The sequence below is a fragment of the Schistocerca nitens genome, chromosome 6, assembly GCF_023898315.1.
Source record: "Schistocerca nitens isolate TAMUIC-IGC-003100 chromosome 6, iqSchNite1.1, whole genome shotgun sequence".
NCBI lineage: Eukaryota > Metazoa > Arthropoda > Insecta > Orthoptera > Acrididae > Schistocerca > Schistocerca nitens.
In genome coordinates, this window is record NC_064619.1 from 328,406,150 (window position 1) to 328,429,581 (window position 23,432).

Sequence of the window (23,432 nt, forward strand, 5' to 3'; positions counted from 1 at the left end):
ATCCATATATACATCTACATTCTGGAAGACACGTTATCATTAATAAAATGTTCCGGGCTATTATGTCGTGGTCGAATGGACCCAACGTTTCGTCCCTACCTGCGGAGGACATTTAAAATGGGGATCGTAGCTATTTTGAATGTCCGATTCACACCCTTGCTGGCTTCCGCGTGTTTCCGGCCAGTTGCGTAGCGTCGTGAGTTTTGAATGTGCGAGCGCAATTGGCCGTTGTCGACTGCCGTCGTCCGCTGTTATTATCACCCCATGGTGAAAGACTTTACACATCTTGTTCAACACCGGAATCCCGATGTCATTCAATTTCACGCCCTCCTCCGTCCTACTGAAATTCCTGGGGTGTTTTACAATCTCTATGTCCTCTCCGTATAGCTTTTCATGGTATCTGCTTGCGGTGGACAGTAAATGAGTCCTATCAAAATGAATATGGTGGTCTCCTGGCTGCAAAGCATATTCCGCACCACCTGATTTGTCAGTCTCCCCTCTTCTGCAGTTGCTCTTGTGCTCTTCTAGTCGTTTTTTGGCCATTCTTTTTGTAGTACCCACGTACACCTCTCCGCAACTGCACGGAATCCTATAAATTCCTGCTTTTTTCAGCGCTTGGCCGATTTTAGGTGATCTTGTATCTTCCGGGTGAGTTTGTATATTACCGCGATTTCCCGCTTTTTCAAAATTTTTCCCTATACGGTCAGTAACGTCCTTAATGAAATGCAAGAAAGCTTTCGATTTCACCGGCGCTTGAGCATCGCTATGATTTCTCCGCGTTTGTCTTAACACCTTGTAAGAGGTCCGAGCAGATGTAATTTCGATGTATTGCTCATGCGCTGCCTGCGATATGCAAGGTATAAGAAAATCTCTGACCAGAGAGCAGTGTTGACTACAGTAGGAACTGTGTAGCTGTAGCAGTGAGTTGTTGCTAATCTGGAGTCTGCTCTGGTCTGGTATGGTGTATCGTGTTGGCTGGCCCGGTCGCGGTGCAGCGATGTCGGAGCCTGAGTATTATTGTATAAGGTAAAAAGCAGCCTCGCGCATATGTAGTAATGTTATCTCAAGTCGCATGTAAATGTTTTAAAACTCTCGTAATAATAATCTTCCTCATAAAAAGTAACTTTTAACAACCATTCGTTTCAATTTAAAGAATTTACTAATTTCTCCCATCCATGATCATCCCGATTATTGCAATAGAAAAATCAGTTGCTTCCTTTCATAAATGACAGATAGGTCGGCCAGCATTGCACAGAGCTGTGCCGGAAAAATTAATTGTAAGAGCAGATATATCCGGCGACTCCATTGAGGTAAGAATTTTTCCTTTTTTTATTCAGCATGATCTTTCAGGTCCATGACGCAGCACTGCTGTCGTCCAAAATTTACCAGGTTAAATTCACAGTGAATTATTGAAAAGTCATAAGTGAGCGACAATTTAATTGAGAGGTTAGTTACATTGTTTTATTACCAGGTTACTGAATTCATTTTTTATTGGGACGTTACACTGAATGTGAACGACATAATTATAATTTTTACTGTTGAGAGGTCTAGGAATTTTTCTGTTTTGAGCTTACACTAAATGTGAATATTATTTATGTTAATATTTTCTGTTTTGAGGTTACGCTAAATGTGAATGAATTTTGAGCTTAGATTAAATCAGAAAGAATTTTGTGGGCAGGTTACACTGAATGACGATATTTATTTATATTAATGATTTTAAATTATTGTGGGGAGGTTACACTTGGCGACAACCGTTCAGGATCGTGTTTCTTTGTGAATTTCTGAGAAGTAGTCATACCTCTGCTCTTATTTACTTAAATGTAGTTTGCATCTGGCGCAACGCATTTACTAATTTGTCACTTTTTCTTTCACAGATCATCGGCAATTTATTGCTCTTTGTTGTAATTGTGTTTGTTCCATTTCGCTTTATCTTTGTTTCATTTTGTGTTTAATTTTGATTTGTGAAAAATGCCGCGAAAAACCGTTAACAGTACATCGCGATGTACAATGAGTGAAATAGCCAACTCGAATAATTTGACCGATAATACTTGCGACACCCAGTGTAATAGCGATAATCCTCTAATTACTGATAATCAGTGCATACCGACCACTAGTAATGATTTTAATTCTAATGATGAGCAAACAAATTCAATTATGTCCACAGTAAATGTAACAATTGATGACGCGGCACGTTCTGATACAATGAACGCTGCCCAGTTTGACATACCCGGTTTGCAAAATTTGCATTGTGAACAGATAAATTTTTCCCACGAAGATGAACAATGTAGTCAGAATACGTCAGATTTATTTGATTCCGATGTAGTGGCCAACAGTGCACATCCGATTGGCGAACCTTTTCAAGAATCACAGAATGACCAAATGGTTATACAAAACGTGACAAATGCACATACACCATCACACAGGACAGAGAATACAGCAGCTAATTTTCGCATGGATCGAGTTACGGCATCGTTGATACAACTACTTAATGAACATTTCAAACAGCAGAGTGAAATACTAGACAACTATTTCAAACAACTCAGTGAAACACTAGACAACAATTTCAAACAACTTAATGGAAAACACGACAACAATTTCAAACAACTTAATGAAAGTTTCAAACAGACGAATAAAAGACACGACAATCTTAATGAACAGAACAAACAACTTAGTGAACAGATTACAGCCGTTACCGTGCAATGTCATGACACTAAAGAACAATTATGTGAGGAAATTAAGGCTTGTGCTAGGAACAGTAGTGAAGAAATTAGATCTGTTGCACAAGAATTAAGTAGTACACATGTAGCCACAACGAAATTACTTAGAGATGAAAGTAATGCAGTCACTGAACCATGTTCAGAAAACGCAAGACAGATACGCGACGAGTTTAAATTAATGTCAGCAGAAGTTTCACGCACTCTGGATACGGAAGTCGATAAGAAATTTGAACAACAGATCAGCCAAATAGACGAAAGTTTTAAAGTGACAGAGACGAAAAATGTTGCAGTCTCTAACACGTCACAGCATACGCCAAATTCTGAACATTTCTCACACTCACACAGCCAGTGTAACTTAGGTAATTTACAGAGAGTACGTGAGTTAGATTCCGAACAGAGACAAACAAATGGATTATCATACAATCCTGAACCAGTTCAGACATTTAGAGAAGACAATTTTGATTATAAGCACTTTCTAACCGTGAAAAAATTTAAGGTACTTAATAATGACAGAACACAGAGTCACGCTTTGGAATGCATACGACAATTTGCTTTCGTATTTTCACCAGCTTGGCCTGTGATGCAGAAACTAGAATTGGACTGGATACGACAATTTGTTTTTGAATTTTCACCGGCATTGCCTGTAATGCAGAAACTAAAATTTATTTGCAGCGCGTAAGTGACCTCAGGGGATTCATTACGCTTCGATGAAAATGTGCCGTAGCGTGCACAGGGCCCCCTAGCCGTAGTAGTGCTATTTCATCTTTAGTTTTCTGCACTGCTGCCTTCTCTTTTACTATCATTTATATCTATCAAAACAGCTCTTCAACTATCGATCTATCTAGGATTAAGAATGAGTAAAGAAAACCTGACATGACAAGTTTTACCGAAAGTGACAATTTTCATTAGAGACTCCCGAAATGAAAAGAAATACAAGCATAATTTTAATAACATACAAAATTTTAATCATCAGTATGTACAAAATTTTCAGCTATCGCAGACGCATTTTGGCAACAATAGAGGGTTTTCCCCGCAACAGCATCAAAGCCAGCCGGTTAGCATACCTAACCAACAATGTGGTTTGCAAGGTCAACCAATCTTTAATGTTTCACCGCCTACACATATAGCGTGGGCTCCGCCAAATAGTAACGCACAGCAGCAAGGAAATCACTACGTACAGAAAACACACCATTTCAACTCATATCGCAATGCGCCGTGTAGCAATGATTATTATGACAGACGTAAAAGTAATGAGCACAATTTTCAGCGTAATAGTCGGTCTTACCAGCAATAGAATCATCCGCTACAACAGATTATCATGAATGAACCAGACAGTCGGTACCATCCCGAACGTAATACGTCGGGAAGAAATAACAGAACAGTACAAATAGTTGAAATGCCACAGCATCCTCCCGCGAATAACAGCACGTCAGAAAGAATTTGAATAGATACAGTACAGGTTGCATCTTCCAGCATCGTAAGCAATACGTTTGACACACAGAATCTTGTTCACGAAAATGTTATTAATTTTGAAGACATCCGAGACACACTTTTACATGAATTTGTTAATCTAAAACATGCTTTGTTGAACGCACCTCTTTTATCACACCCAGATCTTACTAGAAATTTTTCCATTGCCACCGGCAGTTCTAACACCGCTTTAGGCGTACACATTTTTCAGGAAATTGAAGAAGATGGTTCTACAGCAATTAAAAACATCGCCTTTGCGAGTCGCATTCTGTCACCTGCTGAACGCAATTATTCTGTCACGGAACTTGAAACATTATGTATTGTATGGGCATTTGCGAGATTTAGGCATTTTCTTTATGGAAGACACACTACCGTTTACACGGATCATAGAGCTATACAGTTTTTACTTTCAGCAAAATTTACACATGACAGGTTAAGCAGATGGAAACTCTATTTACAGGAATTTAATTTTACAATTGTTCATATTCCCGGTACGCAAAATATTGTAGCAGACGCACTATCCCGTTCTCTCAGCAACAATCAGCAAGACATCGCAACCAACTTCTGCCAAGCAAAGTTTAGCGTCATGTATATTCAACAAGTTGCATTTGAAAATTTCATTTCGTCGTCATTACGAGATATAGCACAAGAGCAGAGCAAAGCCAACGTGCGGAAATAAATTAAACAGCTTTGGCAAGATAGGAATAATGTTACCATTAGAAACCATTACACTGTACGCAATAATATTCTGTTTCGCCGCTCTCACCCTGACAGCAACAATTGGTTACTATGCATTCCTGACGAGCTTGTTAACAAATTAATTTGGTATACTCATTTAAGTTACGCAAATTACGGAGCCAGAAAATGTTTTCTTATACTGAGACAGAACTGTTATTTTGCCAACATGGAGAAACGTATTCGACGAGTTTTAGCGTCATGTAAAATCTGCCAGAAAGCTAAGTCAGACACGACCTCACATATTCCTCCGTTACATCCCATTGTACCTGTTAAATTGAGACACATGGCCGCTGTAGACATTTTTGGTCCGATTCCGAGATCTAATAGAGGTTTTTGCTACATCTTTGTCGCTGTTGAACTCACTTCAAAATTTGTTACCTTCACTCCGTTATGCAAAGCTACTGCTAAATCTGTTTCGAAAGCATTTGTAAAACATTTTCAATTTCATGTAGGGCATGTATTGAAAGTAATTTCCGACAATGGACCACAGTTTCGATCTGCTATATGGACACGTATGTTACGAACAAGAAACATTTCTCCGATCTATATATCCAAGTATCACGCTTCTTCGAACCTTGTGAACGACTAATGAAAGAAATTGGTAAACTATGTAAAATATACTGCTATAAAAAACATATTGATTGGGATACACACATTCTGTCATTCCAGGATGTAATTAACTCCATACCAAATGAATCTACTATGTTATCTCCAACAGTTATACTGAAAAATGTTGAACCACCTCACAAAATTAAAGAATTAGTATCCTTTCCTACATCTCGTCGACTACGACACCATGAAATAATTGACATTGCGCTGAACAACATCAAACGTGCCGCAGAGCACCGGAGAAGACAGCAAAAACAGGTTTGTACTCGCCGTGACTTTCACATTGGACAGAAGATATTAGTACGCACACATTATTTATCTAACAGAGGAAAGAGTAGATGCAGTAAATTTGAGCTTTTATACGCAGGTCCGTATCGAATTCGCAGCATTCCTCACCCCAATGTAGTACACGTCGAAACTCTGAGAACCAGAAAAAGTAAAGGCAATCACCATGTCTCCAATATTAAACCCTTCATTGAATGAACATACTTTATGATTTGTCGCACTGTAATGACATTTGCAGATATTTATATGAACACTTACTGATGATTATCGTATTTTTTCCTGGCAAGTGCCCGGCAAGGTAAGGTTAGCAGGTCGCTTTTCTTGTCGTTATATATCAGACCGTGCACATTTTCCATTTTTCGTGTATGTATGATTGTTTTCCTGTTTTGTTTGTATGCACTACGAAATCTTTAAGATATAACAAACACCAGTTGACTTTAACATTTTTCCTTATGATATCTCAATATCTTGACTATTCTACACTTTTGGCTACTGCATTATGAGACTGCGTGTACATTTTTGCACCTGAACACTCTCTATGTTTTCGACATAATATGTTTTCTGTCATGCTATGCTGTATGCTTAATTATATCGCTAGAAACAAGTTTTTATTTAATGGGTATATAATTTAAATGCAAGATATTAATCCTTATTCATCATTTTCAGAAAGCAATAACGTGTAAAAGAAATAAATTAAACAAACCACAGTGGATTACTATGAAATGGGAATTTGACCTTCGGAATGAACGAAAGAAAATGGAATACCGTGTTATGAAGAGTAAATGGATCAGAATTAACAAGCATTAACAAGAATATACTATACACATCGTATGATAGCAGTCTTAACTAATTTTTTTTTCTTTCAGAATACGAGGCGATTGATGCAGGCTGTCAGACAGAACTACACATCTTAGTTTTAGTGATGAAATAAGCTAGAAATAAGAAACACTATACTATAAATAGTTGTATGAAGTAAATGGTAATATGAATAATGAATAATGAATTGTCTTTTTTGCAGATGATAATGAATGATGATGAATAGTTATATGAAGAATATGCTCATATGAATAATGAGGTTTTTCTTTGCAGGTGATGATAGTAATGAAGTTATGGTAATATGAATAATGAAGTTTTTCTTTGCAGATGAGGATAATGATGAAGTTTATATATTTACTGTTAGTTAAGAGATGCTATGTAGTTATTTAAGTATTTGTTGCAGTTCGTTTTGACAGTATGTCTTATATCGCATGGTATAATGACTGAATGTTTTGGAAAGGACAGCTAGAGTACATACATATTGAGTACACGTTTCATTACCTGTTAATTCGAAGTTAACTACTTTTCAGCATAATATGCGTTTCTTCTTTCAGCTCAATAATCCATTTTGTATTTTTCCAGGAGAAGCTATTCATGAAATTAATGTGCTATAAGCAGTTAGTCATTAAACCTGTTCTAGTACTTCCATTTTTTTACCCATTTGTGTGTGTCATTCATGAATGTGATCACATATACTCTACTTGTTTCATAACCTTGCTACAGCTGACTCATGACGAATGATGTTACTAATCCTTATTTGCGGCAATAAGTCAAAAGCAAATATTATCATGCCCCAGCAATTAATTATCGATCCCAACGCAATGCATTGCTTGCACAAAAAAATGTATTACCAGTCCCAAATAATGCTACTAGTTTAAGAGATATTTATAGTACTAAATATAATGCAGATTTCTCAGATGTATTGAATACATTATGTCTATGTATTATTGGACCACAGACCTTGAGTAATAGTTGCAGTGTGTTGCATTTTAAATATGTCTTATGTCACTTGAATGATGAGTTCTGAGTAATACTGAATGATGTTTTCTAACCACAGACCTTGAGTAATAGTTATAGTGTGTTACATTTTAAATATGTCTTATGTCACTTGAATGATGAGTTCTGAGTAATACTGAATGATGTTTTCTAACCACAGGCCTTGAGTAATAGTTATAGTGTGTTACATTTTAAATATGTCCTATGTCACTTGAATGATGAGTTCTGAGTAATACTGAATGATGTTTTGTAATAATGCATAAATGCTATGCCAATAATTTCTGTAATTAATATTTTTGTTATACTCTATAAATGCTATGCCAATAATTAACTCTCATTTTTAATGATGACTTCTGAATAATACTGAATAATGTTAAATGCTATGCCAATAATTAACTCTCATTTTTAATGATGACTTCTGAATAATACTGAATAATGTTTTATAAAAGTATATGAATACTTTGTAACTGGCCAATGAATGCCACTGTTTTTTTTATATTTTTAAATTTGTCTTATATCACTTACATGAAATCATATATGAATACCAGTAGCTTAATGTTACACTCATTAACTCCTGTTTTGAATGATGACTTCTGAATAATGCATAAAAATGGTTTGTAACTGGCCAATGAGTGCCAATGATTACTATAACTAGATGAATTATGTTAATGCTATGCCATTAATTAACTCTTGCTTTGAATGATCATTTCTGAATAATGCATAAAAATTGTTTGCAACTGGCCAATGAGTGCCAATGATTACTATAACTAGATGAATTATGTTAATGCTATGCCATTAATTAACTCTTGATTTGAATGATGACTTCTGAACAATGTATAAATATGGTTTGTAACTGGCCAATGAGTGCCAATATTTAGTGTAATCAGATGACTTATGAATAATGTTCTGTAATACTCCATAAATAGTACAGAAATGTTTAGTAACTAGGCAATGAGTGCCAACAATTACTCAAATCGGTTGATAGACTAGTGTAATTCTCTATTATGACTAGCATAAGACTTAATGTCCTTCACCTTCTGGCCTAATTACCAGAAATTACTGCAATATCCGTTTGTCCTGTCTATCCTCATGATCATGGAGCACTATATTTGGTTTTTGCACTAATTCTACGTTGGTGTACCTTACAAGAATGTGGTGTTGACACATCATGCTGTCCACCACCTTGAACGATGGAGATGTTATTATGGTCCCACTGTTTGGTGTACCTAATGTACTACCAAAATGATAACATTGAATATTAATACGACATTTCAGTGTCTTGGCTACACTGATTAATACTTCAGGGAAGAGAACTTCAGATTGTCTCACTTGGTGTTGTGCTTCTGTAGAAAGATATGGACTTTCAGTGCAGCTACGTGCAACCTACAGTGCTACAACCATGATGCAATCCTTCCCTTTCCTTTCCTAGTTCTTATAAAACGGTATATATATAGTGCGTGTGCACTTTATGTCATTTATTAATATGTTTTGTACTCATTGCGTATCCTAGTTCTTGTAAAATGGTAAAAAATATATACAGTGTGTGTGCACTTTATGTCATTTGTTAATGTGTTTTGTACTCATTGCATATACGTTTTGTCATTGCTTGATATGTTCTGTACTCGGCACATGTGCACTCTATTTCATGTTCTGCACTTATATATATATATATATATATATATATATATATATATATATATATATATATATATATATATATATACTCTGTGACTGTAAACTTAGTTAATTAAGTAGATTTTAGAAAATTTTGTTGCTCATGGCAAGTCCAATTGACTCACCATCGCTGCCAAATTTTTGCCCCCCCACCCAGTGGAGGGTTATGTAAGAGGTCCGAGCAGATGTAATTTCGATGTATTGCTCATGCGCTGCCTGCGATATGCAAGGTATAAGAAAATCTCTGACCAGAGAGTAGTGTTGACTGCAGTAGGAACTGTGTAGCTGTAGCAGTAAGTTGTTGCTATTTTGAATGTCCGATTCACACCCTTGCTGGCTTCCGCGTGTTTCCGGCCAGTTGCGTAGCGTCGTGAGTTTTGAATGTGCGAGCGCAATTGGCCGTTGTCGACTGCCGTCGTCCGCTGTTATTATCACCCCATGGTGAAAGACTTTACACATCTTGTTCAACACCGGAATCCCGATGTCATTCAATTTCACGCCCTCCTCCGTCCTACTGAAATTCCTGGGGTGTTTTACAATCTCTATGTCCTCTCCGTATAGCTTTTCATGGTATCTGCTTGCGGTGGACAGTAAATGAGTCCTATCAAAATGAATATGGTGGTCTCCTGGCTGCAAAGCATATTCCGCACCACCTGATTTGTCAGTCTCCCCTCTTCTGCAGTTGCTCTTGTGCTCTTCTAGTCGTTTTTTGGCCATTCTTTTTGTAGTACCCACGTACACCTCTCCGCAACTGCACGGAATCCTATAAATTCCTGCTTTTTTCAGCGCTTGGCCGATTTTAGGTGATCTTGTATCTTCCGGGTGAGTTTGTATATTACCGCGATTTCCTGCTTTTTCAAAATTTTTCCCTATACGGTCAGTAACGTCCTTAATGAAATGCAAGAAAACTTTCGATTTCACCGGCGCTTGAGCATCGCTATGATTTCTCCGCGTTGGTCTTAACACCTTGTAAGAGGTCCGAGCAGATGTAATTTCGATGTATTGCTCATGCGCTGCCTGCGATATGCAAGGTATAAGAAAATCTCTGACCAGAGAGCAGTGTTGACTACAGTAGGAACTGTGTAGCTGTAGCAGTGAGTTGTTGCTAATCTGGAGTCTGCTCTGGTCTGGTATGGTGTATCGTGTTGGCTGGCCCGGTCGCGGTGCAGCGATGTCGGAGCCTGAGTATTATTGTATAAGGTAAAAAGCAGCCTCGCGCATATGTAGTAATGTTATCTCAAGTCGCATGTAAATGTTTTAAAACTCTCGTAATAATAATCTTCCTCATAAAAAGTAACTTTTAACAACCATTCGTTTCAATTTAAAGAATTTACTAATTTCTCCCATCCATGATCATCCCGATTATTGCAATAGAAAAATCAGTTGCTTCCTTTCATAAATGACAGATAGGTCGGCCAGCATTGCACAGAGCTGTGCCGGAAAAATTAATTGTAAGAGCAGATATATCCGGCGACTCCATTGAGGTAAGAATTTTTCCTTTTTTTATTCAGCATGATCTTTCAGGTCCATGACGCAGCACTGCTGTCGTCCAAAATTTACCAGATTAAATTCACAGTGAATTATTGAAAAGTCATAAGTGAGCGACAATTTAATTGAGAGGTTAGTTACATTGTTTTATTACCAGGTTACTGAATTCATTTTTTATTGGGACGTTACACTGAATGTGAACGACATAATTATAATTTTTACTGTTGAGAGGTCTAGGAATTTTTCTGTTTTGAGCTTACACTAAATGTGAATGAATTTTGAGCTTAGATTAAATCAGAAAGAATTTTGTGGGCAGGTTACACTGAATGACGATATTTATTTATATTAATGATTTTAAATTATTGTGGGGAGGTTACAACCTTTTTCACCCCAGCAAAGGCATAACCATTATTCAGCAATGCATTGGTGAGATGTTTTAATTCTGCGTGCAGCAGTTCTAGTTCGCAGATTTTTCTTGCTCTACCCGCCAACGTTTTTATGATGCCTCGCTTTTATTGTGGGTGGTGGTTTGAGTCCCGGTGTAGGTAGCGGTCTATGTGAATGCGTTTTCGACAAATAGTGTGGCCCAAGCCATAGTCTTCTTTCTTGAAAACTAGTACATCAAGAAAATTCAGTCTTCCACCTCTCTCCTCCTGCGGGGCATCATAAAAACTTTTGCGGGCGTGTGAGGAATAAATATGGCAAGGAAAAAGTAGAGCAATTGATGAAAGAAACGAAACTAATATTTTAGCAGCAGCAACACAAAATGCAAATGTCAGTAAGACGCACCTCGAAAGTACGAGAAGGATTAACCAAACAAGTGTTCTGCCAACACTACATTCCATCGTGTTTCATCCTCTTCACATTTCACCGTATCTAATCTTCATGGCAATGACTTTCAAAAATTGTTTACAGTTTTCCGAATATTATTTACGAAAACTGCGAGGTGCTGCGGCACACCTATACAAACATTTGTTTAAGGGAGAGGCGTCGTTTACAAACCATAGACAAGTCACTCTTCGCAATATGGAATAATCGTCAGCTGAAAATCCACGCTGACTGGAAGAAGTGGGCCGGCCGCGGTGGCCGTGCGGTTCTGGCGCTGCAGTCCGGAACCGCGAGGCTGCTACGGTCGCAGGTTCGAATCCTGCCTCGGGCATGGGTGTGTGTGATGTCCTTAGGTTAGTTAGGTTTAAGTAGTTCTAAGTTCTAGGGGACTTATGACCTAAGATGTTGAGTCCCATAGTGCTCAGAGCCATTTGAACCATTTTTGGAAGAAGTGGATAAAAACAGTGGACTTCGAATGTCAACGTTTGGTGCGTGTTTTTCAAGATCCATATCATTGGCTCTGTTTTGTTGATGGGAATCTAAATACACTAAAGAACCTCGAATTCCTAAGATATGCTGCTGACGCAGTTATTGGAAGACCCCACTTGCCGTAAGGCAATCAGTGTGGTGCTAACATGACGGATGTCCCCCCCATTCTGCACATGGAATGACAGACCCTCTTAAGACGACATTCGGGGAGCATTGGAACGCTTGTTCTGGAAATGCAAAAAGTTTTGCATACTCACCAGAGCTCTGTTAGGGAACACTAACGACTCCCGAACACGGGCCTGTGGAGCAGACAACTGCAGATGAAATTCAACGTGCAGTATTGTGTTTTCAGAATCACTTCATAGCGCGTAGCAGTACTCAAGGACAACAATTTGAGCACTAGGTATGATGGCCGTGATAATAAACACACGAAACGTACCTGAGTTACGTGGTTTTCTTACATTTGGTGAAATAGGGCAGACGTTTGAGGAGCCGCACGGTTTAAGGCAGCATGTCACGGATCGCTCGGGCCCTCCCGTCGGAGGTTCGAGTCCTCCCTCGGGCATGGATGTGTGTTGTACTTAGTATAAGTTAGAATAAGTTAGTTTAAGTAATTTATAAGTGTAGGGACCCATGACCTCAGCAGTTTGGTCCCTTAGGAATTCACACACACACACACGTTTGTGGAACCTCTTCTCCTGACGGCAGGACAGAGGTTTTGCAGTGCTGTTACCTTCATACTATTCGCTGAGGTGACAAAAGTCATGGAATAGTATAAAATGGTTCAAATGGCTCTGAACACTATGGGACTCAACATCTGTGGTCATAAGTCCCCTAGAACTTAGAACTACCTAAACCTAACTAACCTAAGGACATCACACACATCCATGCCCGGCAGGATTCGAACCTGCGACCGTAGCAGTCGCGCGGTTCCTGACTGAGTGCCTAGAACCGCTAGACCACCGCGGCCGGCATGTGGAATAGTAATATGCACAGATATGGACGATGGTAGTATCGCGTACAATGTTATAAAAGGGTAGTCCATTGGCAGAGTTGTCATTTATACGCAGGCGATTCATATGATGAGTTTTCTGACGTGACTACGGCGGCACGACGGAAATCAACAGAATTTGAACGCGGAATGGTAGATGGAGCTAGACGCATTGGGCGTTCCGTTTCGGAAATCGTTAGGGAATTCAGTATACCGAGATCCAAAGTGTCAAGAGTGTGCCGAGAATAGCAAATTTTAACAATTACCTCTCACCAAAAACACTGTAGTGGCCGACGGCCTTCACTTAACGACTGAGAACAGCTTCGTTTGCATAGACTTGTCAGTGCTAACAGATAAACAACACCACATTAAATAACTGCATAAATCAATATGGGACGTACGATTAATATATCCTGGGCTATGGCAGCAGACGACAAACGCGAGTGTCTTTGCTAACAGCACGATATCGCCTGCAGCGCCTTTCCTGGGCTCGTGAACCATATCGGTTGGATCCTAGACGACTGGAAAATCGTGGTCTGATCAGATGAGTCCCGATTACGGTTGGTAAGAGCTGATGTCAGGGTTCGAGTGTGGCGCAGACCCCACGAAGCCATGGTCCGAAGTTGTCAACAAGGCACTGTGCAAGCTGATGATGGTTCTATAATGGTTTGGGCTTTGTTTACATGGAACGGACTGGGACCTCTGGTCCAACTAACCCGGTCGTTGACTGGAATTGGTTATGGTCGGTTACTTGGAGACCATTTGCAGCCATTCTTGGATTTCATGTTCAAAACAACGGCGTAATTTTTGTGGATAACAATGTGCCGCATCACCGGGCCACAATTGTTCGCGATTGGTTTGAAGAACATTCTGGACAATTCGAGCGAATAGTATGGCCACCCAGATCGCCCGACATCGTCGAACATTTATGGAACACAACTAAGAGGTCAGCTCGTGCACCTACACCGGAAACACTTCCGCACTTTTGGACGGCTATAGAGACGACATGGTTTAATATTTCTACAGAGGAATTCTAACGACTTGTTGAGTCTGTGTCACCGCAAGTTGTTGCACTACGCCGACCAAAACGAGGTCCGACACGGTATTAGGAGGTATTTCATGACTTTTGTCACCTCCGTGTATGTTCAAGTCCCGTACAGGTTATGTCGTTTAAGTTCCCTTAGAAGCTTGTTTCAAATGCCACAGAAAAAAGCTGCATAGTTCCTTTAGAAAAAAAGAAGGTCGTCGGCGTTGTAATTCGGTGACTATAAACGATAAAAGTATCTTACGAACGTCAGGAAATTTGCGATGTCAGATATAAGTTGGCGAAAACCGCTTCTCGATATATTTATTCATTTTCTATGTATATGCGTTGGTGCATCTTAAGCTGCTACAGCCTGTATAAGAGAATTAAGTATATTTTAAGTATTTCTGCCTTCATTCAATCCTCTTCTGTGACGGTGGCATCATGATCATTCAGTATCTAGACAGATGATTTTGTACAATCGACTGATTTTATGTGGATTCAAAAATTCTCAGCCTTTTTTGGCGTCCAGGCAAGTAATAATTTCATTTCTAATACATTGAACACTTCTCACGTAGAGGTCGTTAGACTTGTTTTTCTTCGTTCAGCTTTTGTTTGTCAGCACAATGTTTTCTTCGTTCAGCCTTTGTTTGTCAGCAGCAATGTTGTTCCATTCTGATCTGTTGTGCAGCTCTCTCTGCTTCGGTAGTAACTTTCTAGTACACTTTCTGAACCGTAGTGTCCTTCTCAAATCTCACTATCTTCCACGGCACGAAATTTGTCTCAATTTGCGCAAGAGATCTTCCACAATCGTCTGCCATAGTTGAATGTTTTTTGCTGACTGGTCAGCTTCTGATTATCATCTTGTCACATAGGTTACGGAGAATCATCTTTCTACTTTCGTTTTTTTTTTTTTCCAACATGTAATAACGTCGACGAGGTCTATATGATGTATTGAAATCTGACTTTAAAATTGTTTTAGTATAGGTTTTTTTAATGTAGCTCCATAGGAGCTATTGGCGCCGTCTAAAATATGAAATTAATGAGTGTAAAGTGTTTTCAGTCTACTTTCCCGGTCAAATTTCAATAAGAATAGAAGAGGCGAAGAATTTCATCATATCCATCGACAAGGAAACTGGTTCTCGTGAGGTCGGTGCCTGCGTGTTCTCCCTCTTTCTCTCTCTCTCTCTCTCTCTCTCCTCCCTCCTTTCTTTCCTCTAGTCTGCACTGTAATCACGACGTGCCTATCTGTAGTAACATCAAGCACCCGCTGCCAAGCAACACTTTGGGTTTTGCCGGTGTCTCGTTACCCTTGATGATAACAAAGTTAGCGTTGTCCAGTGTCTGAGGTCTTACTCGAATCAGTCTCGGAAAGAAGGCAGAATTTTTTTTTTACTAGGATATCGCCGAAGAGAATTTCGTTGGCATATGAGGGTGAGTAGTTTATGAAAGAAAACAACTGCAGTTTCTTGTATATAACTGCAGTGATGAGCCTAACATTCGAAGTGCGACTCCGTCAAGATTTTGTATGTAATCATCTCAAATCTGAATCCCTTAGTCTTTTCTGAAAGTATTAATCTGAATTGTAGCGTATGTGGAAGTGAAAAGTGAATAATGAAGAGTTCAGACAAGAAAAGAAATGAAGCTTTGATACGTGGTACTAAAGAAGAATGCTGGATATTTTATGACACGACTAAAAAAATAAAAAGTAGGGGATGGGGGTGGGGGGGGGGGGGGCGGGAATTTACAAGTAGACGAATGCGTGACTATAGAAAGCAAGTTACAATGGATGTAAATTGAAGAAGTTAATGCAGAGATGAAGATGTTTGCTCAGGATAGACTAGCGCTGAGCGTTGCATTAAACAGTCTTTGGCCTTAAGATTACAATAATAACTGTAAGTCAGCGTTCCCTTAAAGCTTTTATTGATATCTGTATCTATGCCAGTAATAACAAAACTGTAAAACTGATGTGTATGTTTGTGTGAAAACGCTACTCTCCGAAAGTACTAGAATTTCCATGGTGTTTTCTCAGATAACTTCTCGGGGCAATATATAGGCTTTATTGCATCGAAGCCGGAACACGGGAAAAAGATATTGTAATTTAAAGTTTTGTCCAGAATCGTCTGCTCACCTTAGTACTTCACGCCGCTTAATTATCACGGCGCAGTGCACCAAAGAATCAGTAAATGACGCTGTTAGTTTCGTAGTAGACCAAATGACTAATTGGTGATGCTGTGATGTTCTTTCTTTTTTTTTTTTTTAGCTCAGTGACGGATCTGTTTTCGCAAGTTCATGTCGGTGACATGAATTAAACGCCGCAATCTTGTCTTTACGAATATAAACAGTGAATTTACTAGGCTAGGATATATGGATTTACTGATTTGGTTTGGTGTGTTAAAAACTTAACGACATTGGTTTGCTTCTTCCAATAGGTTTTATTAATATTATTTGCTGATAAAAACGAATTTATTAAGTTTGCTGCTTGATTTGGGTGCCTACTCATAACATATTTATTTTTCGCTTACAAATAAAAATGCTTAGAAAAGGGTCGAGTCTTCCTGAATACACCAGAATGGCTAAAATACTGAGGACTATACGGTCTCAAGAATCCAACAAAGATCGTGAGGCGAGACTTTCTGCGGCTTCAGAACATTAGGCTTTAACTCGTTCTTTGGAAACTACTCCTGAAAGTGAGCCACGACGTAACTCTGATCGAGAGCGCCATACATTACCTCGCTCCTCAGAAACCTCCACTCTCAGAGGCCTAAAGTTACTTCTCTCCAATGTAACACCGCGAAAGCGGTAATTTTGATGGGAAGTGGTGTAGGCGAACGAGATTTTACGCATCGAATCCCATTTATTCCTAACAATTTCAGATTTCTCTTTAAATGTGTACAGTTCCTAAAGGCTTGTGTTATGTCATGACCATAAACAAAGCAGAAGTTCAGGCGCCGCATGTTGCGGGTGTGGTCTTCAGAATCAGATGTCTTTCGCGTGGGTGGCTCCGCATGGCTCTCTCCCGCATTAGTGAACCAGACAAGCTCTTTGTTCTTGTCTACAATCGTACTATTTAAATTGTAATCAAAGAAGCTTTATAAGGCAAAATAAATTCCACTTGTACGATGTCTCAGGTACAGCTATAAATAAATACCCAGACAATGCTGGATTCCACAGCTAGTTTGTAATAAGTTTTACAATCTAATCTGAAACCTACTTTTCCATAGCATGTACTCGGATTGTGCTTAAAAAAATTATTAATATGAACCACTGAATTTTGTTACAAGGAAGCCATGGCGTTCAAAGTTAAATAAGCGCAAGTAATTGTTTTCATTAACACATATAAGGTTACGGAGTGCAGCTATTGCATGTATTGTGTTATGTATTTTATTGCTGTGTTAGCAGCATAATATGTATTATAGCTTGTCTAGCGAATTGTAAAACAATCAGCGTTTTTATACTGCTGTATTCAACGTAGCTGAGTTATATTGATCTTGAAGCATTACCTAAGATTAGGAAAGGTTTTAGTTTGACGATCAGATTGAGTCAGACACTGCCACAGGAATAAATTAACATCTATAAACGAACTATTGTGTCAATCAGAGCATTGTCGCCTTTGTCCTAGAGTTTAACAGCATTAACTGAAGTGGCAAGCTTCTTGTTTGAATCTTTAAGAATCAGCTGTCCATGTTTCACTTTAATGCTAAATTCATAACTGTATGGGGAGGATATGTCGTAGGTCGCAGTTACCGCACGTAAGTTAAACAGTAGCTTTGACCTGTTAATCTGCCACGTTTCATTCATTTCCTAAACAGCCTGACGATAACATTATATTCTACACATCACCATCTTCATCATTATTTTCATCATCATCTTCTTCACCATCATCATCTTCATCGTCATCATCAACATCACCATATCATGCATTAGTTCCTTCGATCTGATGATAAGTTCACAAATGATCTTTTCAACTTTTCTTTCGTCTTCCCGCTCTGTGGAACCCTCTAGGCATCTTCTTGTAGACTGATTATGGCAAACGTTCTTCAGTCTCATTTCTATATGAGTCATCCAATTTTGATAATATTGTAAGATATTGCGATTTACGCTGTAAATCTTGCATGTTTGCCACATGTTTTCAGTTCTCGTTTCGTCCTTTTATGACACCCCCAAAACTGATCGAAGAATTCGCATTTCGGAGACTTGAACTCTACTTTCGTCGTTGCTAGTGCGGCCCCACACATCAACCCCGCTCATCGGTACCGGCATTGTCTTCTAGAACGTCAGAATTGTTTTTTTCCTCACTTTGCTTCATAGTATTTCACTTATCGTACTAAACATTCTATTAAATTCATCCCAATGTTGAGATTTTCAAAATATGAGAGAGTGTAACCAAGGTAAAGTAAATTGGATGACCTGTTTGTCCAAATGGTTCAAATGGCTCTGAGCACTATGGGACTTAACATCTGAGGTCATCAGTCCCCTAGGACTTAGAACTATTTAAACCTAACTAACCTAAGGACATCACACACATCCATGCCCGAGGCAGGATTCGAACCTGCGACCGCAGCAGTCGCGCGGTTCCGGACTGAAGCGCCTAGAACCACTCGGCCACTTCGGCCGGCGATGACCTGTTTAATGAGCATATTATTAATACATAATTTAAGCGGACTTGAAGCGGACTACATAATGTCATGGATTCTATACTTAAACTTTCCATTGTTGATGGCCTATGGACAATGCAGTTTCAAAAGTAATTTGTGAAAAAGGAAATAGCCTCAGCAAATGAAATGACTCAGGTTCAGAGACGTTACTGGTCCTATAGAGATATGATTTATGTATGTAGACTGAAGCGGTGAATGAAAATTTGTACCAAAGCCGGATTCGATTCCCAGCCTTGGTACAAATTTTCGCTCGTCGCTCCCCTCAGACTACAATTATGATTCAAATGGCTCTGAGCACTATGGGATTTAACTTCTGCGATCATCAGTCCCCTAGAACTTAGAACTAATTAAACCTAACAAACCTAAGGACATCACACACATCCATGTCCGAGGCAGGATTCGAACCTGCGACCGTAGCGGTCTCGTGGTTCCAGACTGTAGCGCCTAGAACCACTCGGCCACCTCGGACGGCGACTACAATTAAATAATATAAAGAAAATGAAGGGCATTTAATTACAGTCTGAGACCATTTTCCCTAATCTACCATCGGTTATGTTTAATGTGCCAGAAGTTCAAAATCATCCTGCTCCGTTACTTATTCAAGCAGAGCTCACTGTTAACTGAAGCTGTAAGTGAGCTATTAATAGTCACAAACTATCGTATTTTCAGCGGTTTAAATCTCCATCATCATATGGATTTATGTGAATTAACCGAACGATGTGGCGCAGTGGTTAGCAAACTAGACTCGCATTCGGGAGGACAACGGTTCAAACCCTCGTCCGGCGATCCTGATTTAGGTTTTCCGTGATTTCCCTAAACTGCTTCAAGCAAATACCAAGATGGTTCATTTGAAAGAGCACGGCAGATTTCCTTCCCCACCCTTCTCTCACCCGGTGGGACCGATGACCTCGCTGTTTGGTCCCATCCCTCCCCTAAATTAACCAATCAACCTATGTGAATTAATACGAGACACGTATTTTTTGGGTACGATTTTGAAGTACTACCTACTAGCAGAAGACAAAAACAAACCAAAATCTTAGATAATATTCAAACATTTGTGGACATGTTTTTGACTGCAAAGATGAACACCAATACAAATGTCAGACTACCTCCAGTGGCCGCAGGCTGATTTTCCTATCTTAATTACTTCACGCATAACGTCACATACTGAAGTGAGAAAAGATGGCGTCTAGAACCTAGCAAGTACAAAAAACATATAAAATAATAATGTTGATAACCGTAGCACTGTACTAAAATAATATTTATTTTCCAGCTAGACGGTACGACAGTTTAGCTCAAAGTCTATCGACAACACATACATTTCCTACTAATTCACATAATTGTGGAAGTAAAATAATCGTGACTGGTAACAGTTAACTTATAGTTGCAGTTGACATCACTAATGGTCACGACGAAGCATAACCTAAATTGTTCATAGTTAAAAAACGAGATAGTGAGCTCTTTCAGTCTTCAGAATATGAATAAACACTGCCTGACAAAAAAAAGTCAAACACCGAGAAGACATGGCCGGTTGTCAGAGTAACTTTGTACAAGCACACAGCATTGGCCGGTCTATAAATGATTACATTGCGATCCTCTGTGACTGGCCACGAGTGTGTATTACTGGTTTCGTGTTTAGTGTTGTTAACCGGCTTGGTAAGTCATCACTGTGAAGGCCATGGAGATGCCGCGTACTCTTGTGAGACAGCGTTATCAGCACCTGACAGAGTTAGAAGGGGAGTCTCTGTTTGGCCGGCTGGTCGAACTGTACAATATCTGGATTCGCGGGGAATTGGAATGTGACAGTCGTCCGATGTTGGACTGCATGGGGAACGTAAGAGCAAGCACATTCATCGTCAAGGGTAAGGTCAACCACGTCTGACCACCAAAAGGGAGAATCGATGTACTGTGCACTAAGCACATCGTAACCCCTTCTCAGATGCGCCTGCATTCCGAGAACAAGTGATAGACTCCCTGCAACATTCTACGTGAGGCTGCACCATTGATCGGAGACTAGCAGCAGCCGGACTGGAGAATCGCCGTCCAGCGCTTAGGCTGCTATTAACACCACAACACAAACGACTACACTTCGAATCGGGCCGTAAACGAGCAGATATGACTGCTGATGAAGGACGTCGCGTTGTGCTCAATGATTAATCGCGGTTCTGCTCTATGCCAGATGACCATCTTCAATGAGGATGGTAGGGTGAAGCCCCATTCTTCCAATGAGGGACACGCAGCGGTGTTGTTCCTAGCGTCAGGTTGTGGGGAACCAGGTCACAGCTGGTAGTGACTGAGGGGACTCTGACGAAACTGTGGTACGTCACGGACTTCGTTTTCCTTTACATGGCACCTATCATGCGGACAATATCTTGGTGCCATTTTACATCAGGAAAATTCTCGTCCAGATATGGTAAGTGCCTATTGAACTGTCTCCAGCCGCGCGGGATTAGCCGAGCGGTCTGAAGCGGAGCAGTCATGGACTGTGCGGCTAGTCCCGGCGGAGGTTCGAGTTCTCCCTCGGGCACGGGTGTGTGTGTTTGTCCTTAGGATAATTTAGGTTAAGTAGTGTGTAAGCTTAGGGACTGATGACCTTAGCAGTTATGTCCCATAAGATTTCACACACATTTTAACGTTTGAACTGTCTGCATGACGCTGAGATCTTCTTCCATGGCCAACAACATCCCCAGATCTGTCTCCAATAGAGCATATTGGGACCAGTTCGGTCGTCAGCTCCATCCTAGTGGCAGTATCCAGCATATGAAGGACCAGTTACAGCAGCTGTGGTCCAGCATGCCTCCCAAGAGGATAGTTGAACATTTATAAGAGCCTTACAAACCGAATAAGTGCAGGCATCGAGATCAGCGAGGGTGCAACGTCATACTGCTATGTGGTTCCCTACAAATTGGACTCGATTTTGAATCGCTGAAATAAAATCGAAACTGAAGAGTTTCCTCATGGGTGACTCCTTCTAATCTGTCGAGGAATCCATTGAAAAATTAAGCTTATTCCTGTGTTATATTGTTGAATGCGTTTACATAAACTTATGGCTTGTCTCTTTTTGGGTTCATAAACATTTTATTTTATCTGTTATTACTTTTATCGCCGGACGGTGTGGCCGAGCGGTTCTAGGCGCTTCAGTCTGGAAGTGCGCAAACGCAACGGTCGCAGGTTCGAACCCTGCCTCGGGGATGGATGTGTGTGATGTACTTAGGTTAGTTAGGTTTAAGTAGTTCTAAGTTCTAAGGAACTGATGACCTCAGATGTTAAGTCCCATAGTGCTCAGAGCCATTACATTTATGTTGCAGTTTCATGTACTGACACGTTCCATGACCTTGGAGATTTGCTCCTCAATTTGGTCCTATGGAACTAGGCGTGTAAAATAAAATAAAATAAACATTACGCACTCTCTCAACTCGTGAAGGTTAATTTCATAGTTTTAAGAAAACAGTCTTAATCGCGTTTTATTTATTTATTTAGTGCCGATCTGTTTCGGCCCATTGCAGGGGCCATCTTCAGGGTGAACATATGGTCGACTGCTGGTGGCGTCACGTCAACCAAGGTGCGGTAGGAGACTGTCTCCTACCACACCTTGGTTGACGTGACGCCACCAGCAGTCGACCATATGCTCACCCTGAAGATGGCCCCAGTCTCCTACCACACCTTGGTTGACGTGACGCCACCAGCAGTCGACCATATGTTCACCCTGAAGATGGCCACTGCATTGGGCCGAAACAGATCGGCACTAAATAAATAAACAAAACGCGATTAAGACTGTTTTCTTAAAACTAAGTTAATTTTATAACAATCGCTGTTACTTCACAACCCTGTTGTCTAAACATCTAAGGTTGATTTCGTTTCTTCATTCCTTTGTGGGTGCTTTGCTTTTTTGCGAGGCATTGTAGACGTAGATGCGTATGTTTAAGGGGTATGGTACAGAGCGCGTACCTGTGTCGCTGCGGCGGTGGTGACGGTGGGCTCCTCGACGGGCGCCATCGGCTGCTTGTGGGAGGTCGAGGCGGCGGGGGTGGCAGCGTCAGCGGAGGCGAGCGCGGCGGGCGTGGTGGTGGTGCGGTTGGACACGCTGGTCACTGTGGCAGTCACGCTGGACGGCGAAGCCATCGTGGGCGTCACGTACACCGCTTCGTCCGGTCGCAGGCCGGCGGTCGTGGTGGCGGCGGAGGCGGCGGGGTCGGGCTCCTCGGCGGCGTCGACGTCCTGGGAGGTGGAGGAGGCGATGCTGGAGAGCTGCCTGCGCGCGCGGTCTGCGCGCCGCCGCATCACGGAGAGCGTCATCAGCCCGCCCAGGCGGCCCCCGGTCCGGGACGGCTGCTGCTGCAGCTGCTGGCCGCGCCGGGAGACCGCCTTGGTGCCCGGCGACTGCATGCGCGACACCACGGAGGCCGTCGACGCCAGCGACGAGTGCTTGCCGCTTCCTAGCCCGACACAGCACAGATATAGCCTAGCACATAGCATGTTTCGAGAGAAATACACTACTGGCCATTAAAATTGCTACACCACGAAGATGAAGTGCTTCAGATGCGAAATTTAACCGACAGGAATAAGATGCTGTGGTATGCAAATGATTAGCTTTTCAGAGCATTCACACAAGGTTGGCGCCGGTGGCGACACCTACAACGTGCTGACAT

At 40.7% G+C, this 23,432-nt stretch overlaps 1 protein-coding gene across 1 annotated transcript in view; it reads right to left on the bottom strand.

Moving 5' to 3' along the window:
* LOC126263346 (spidroin-1-like) overlaps positions 1-23,432 on the bottom strand; it is a 46,375-nt gene that overhangs the window by 10,783 nt on the left and 12,160 nt on the right. The window contains exon 3 of the mRNA XM_049960434.1: positions 22,732-23,219. Coding sequence (XP_049816391.1) covers positions 22,732-23,219 — 488 coding nt within the window. The remainder of the gene's footprint in view (positions 1-22,731; positions 23,220-23,432) is intronic.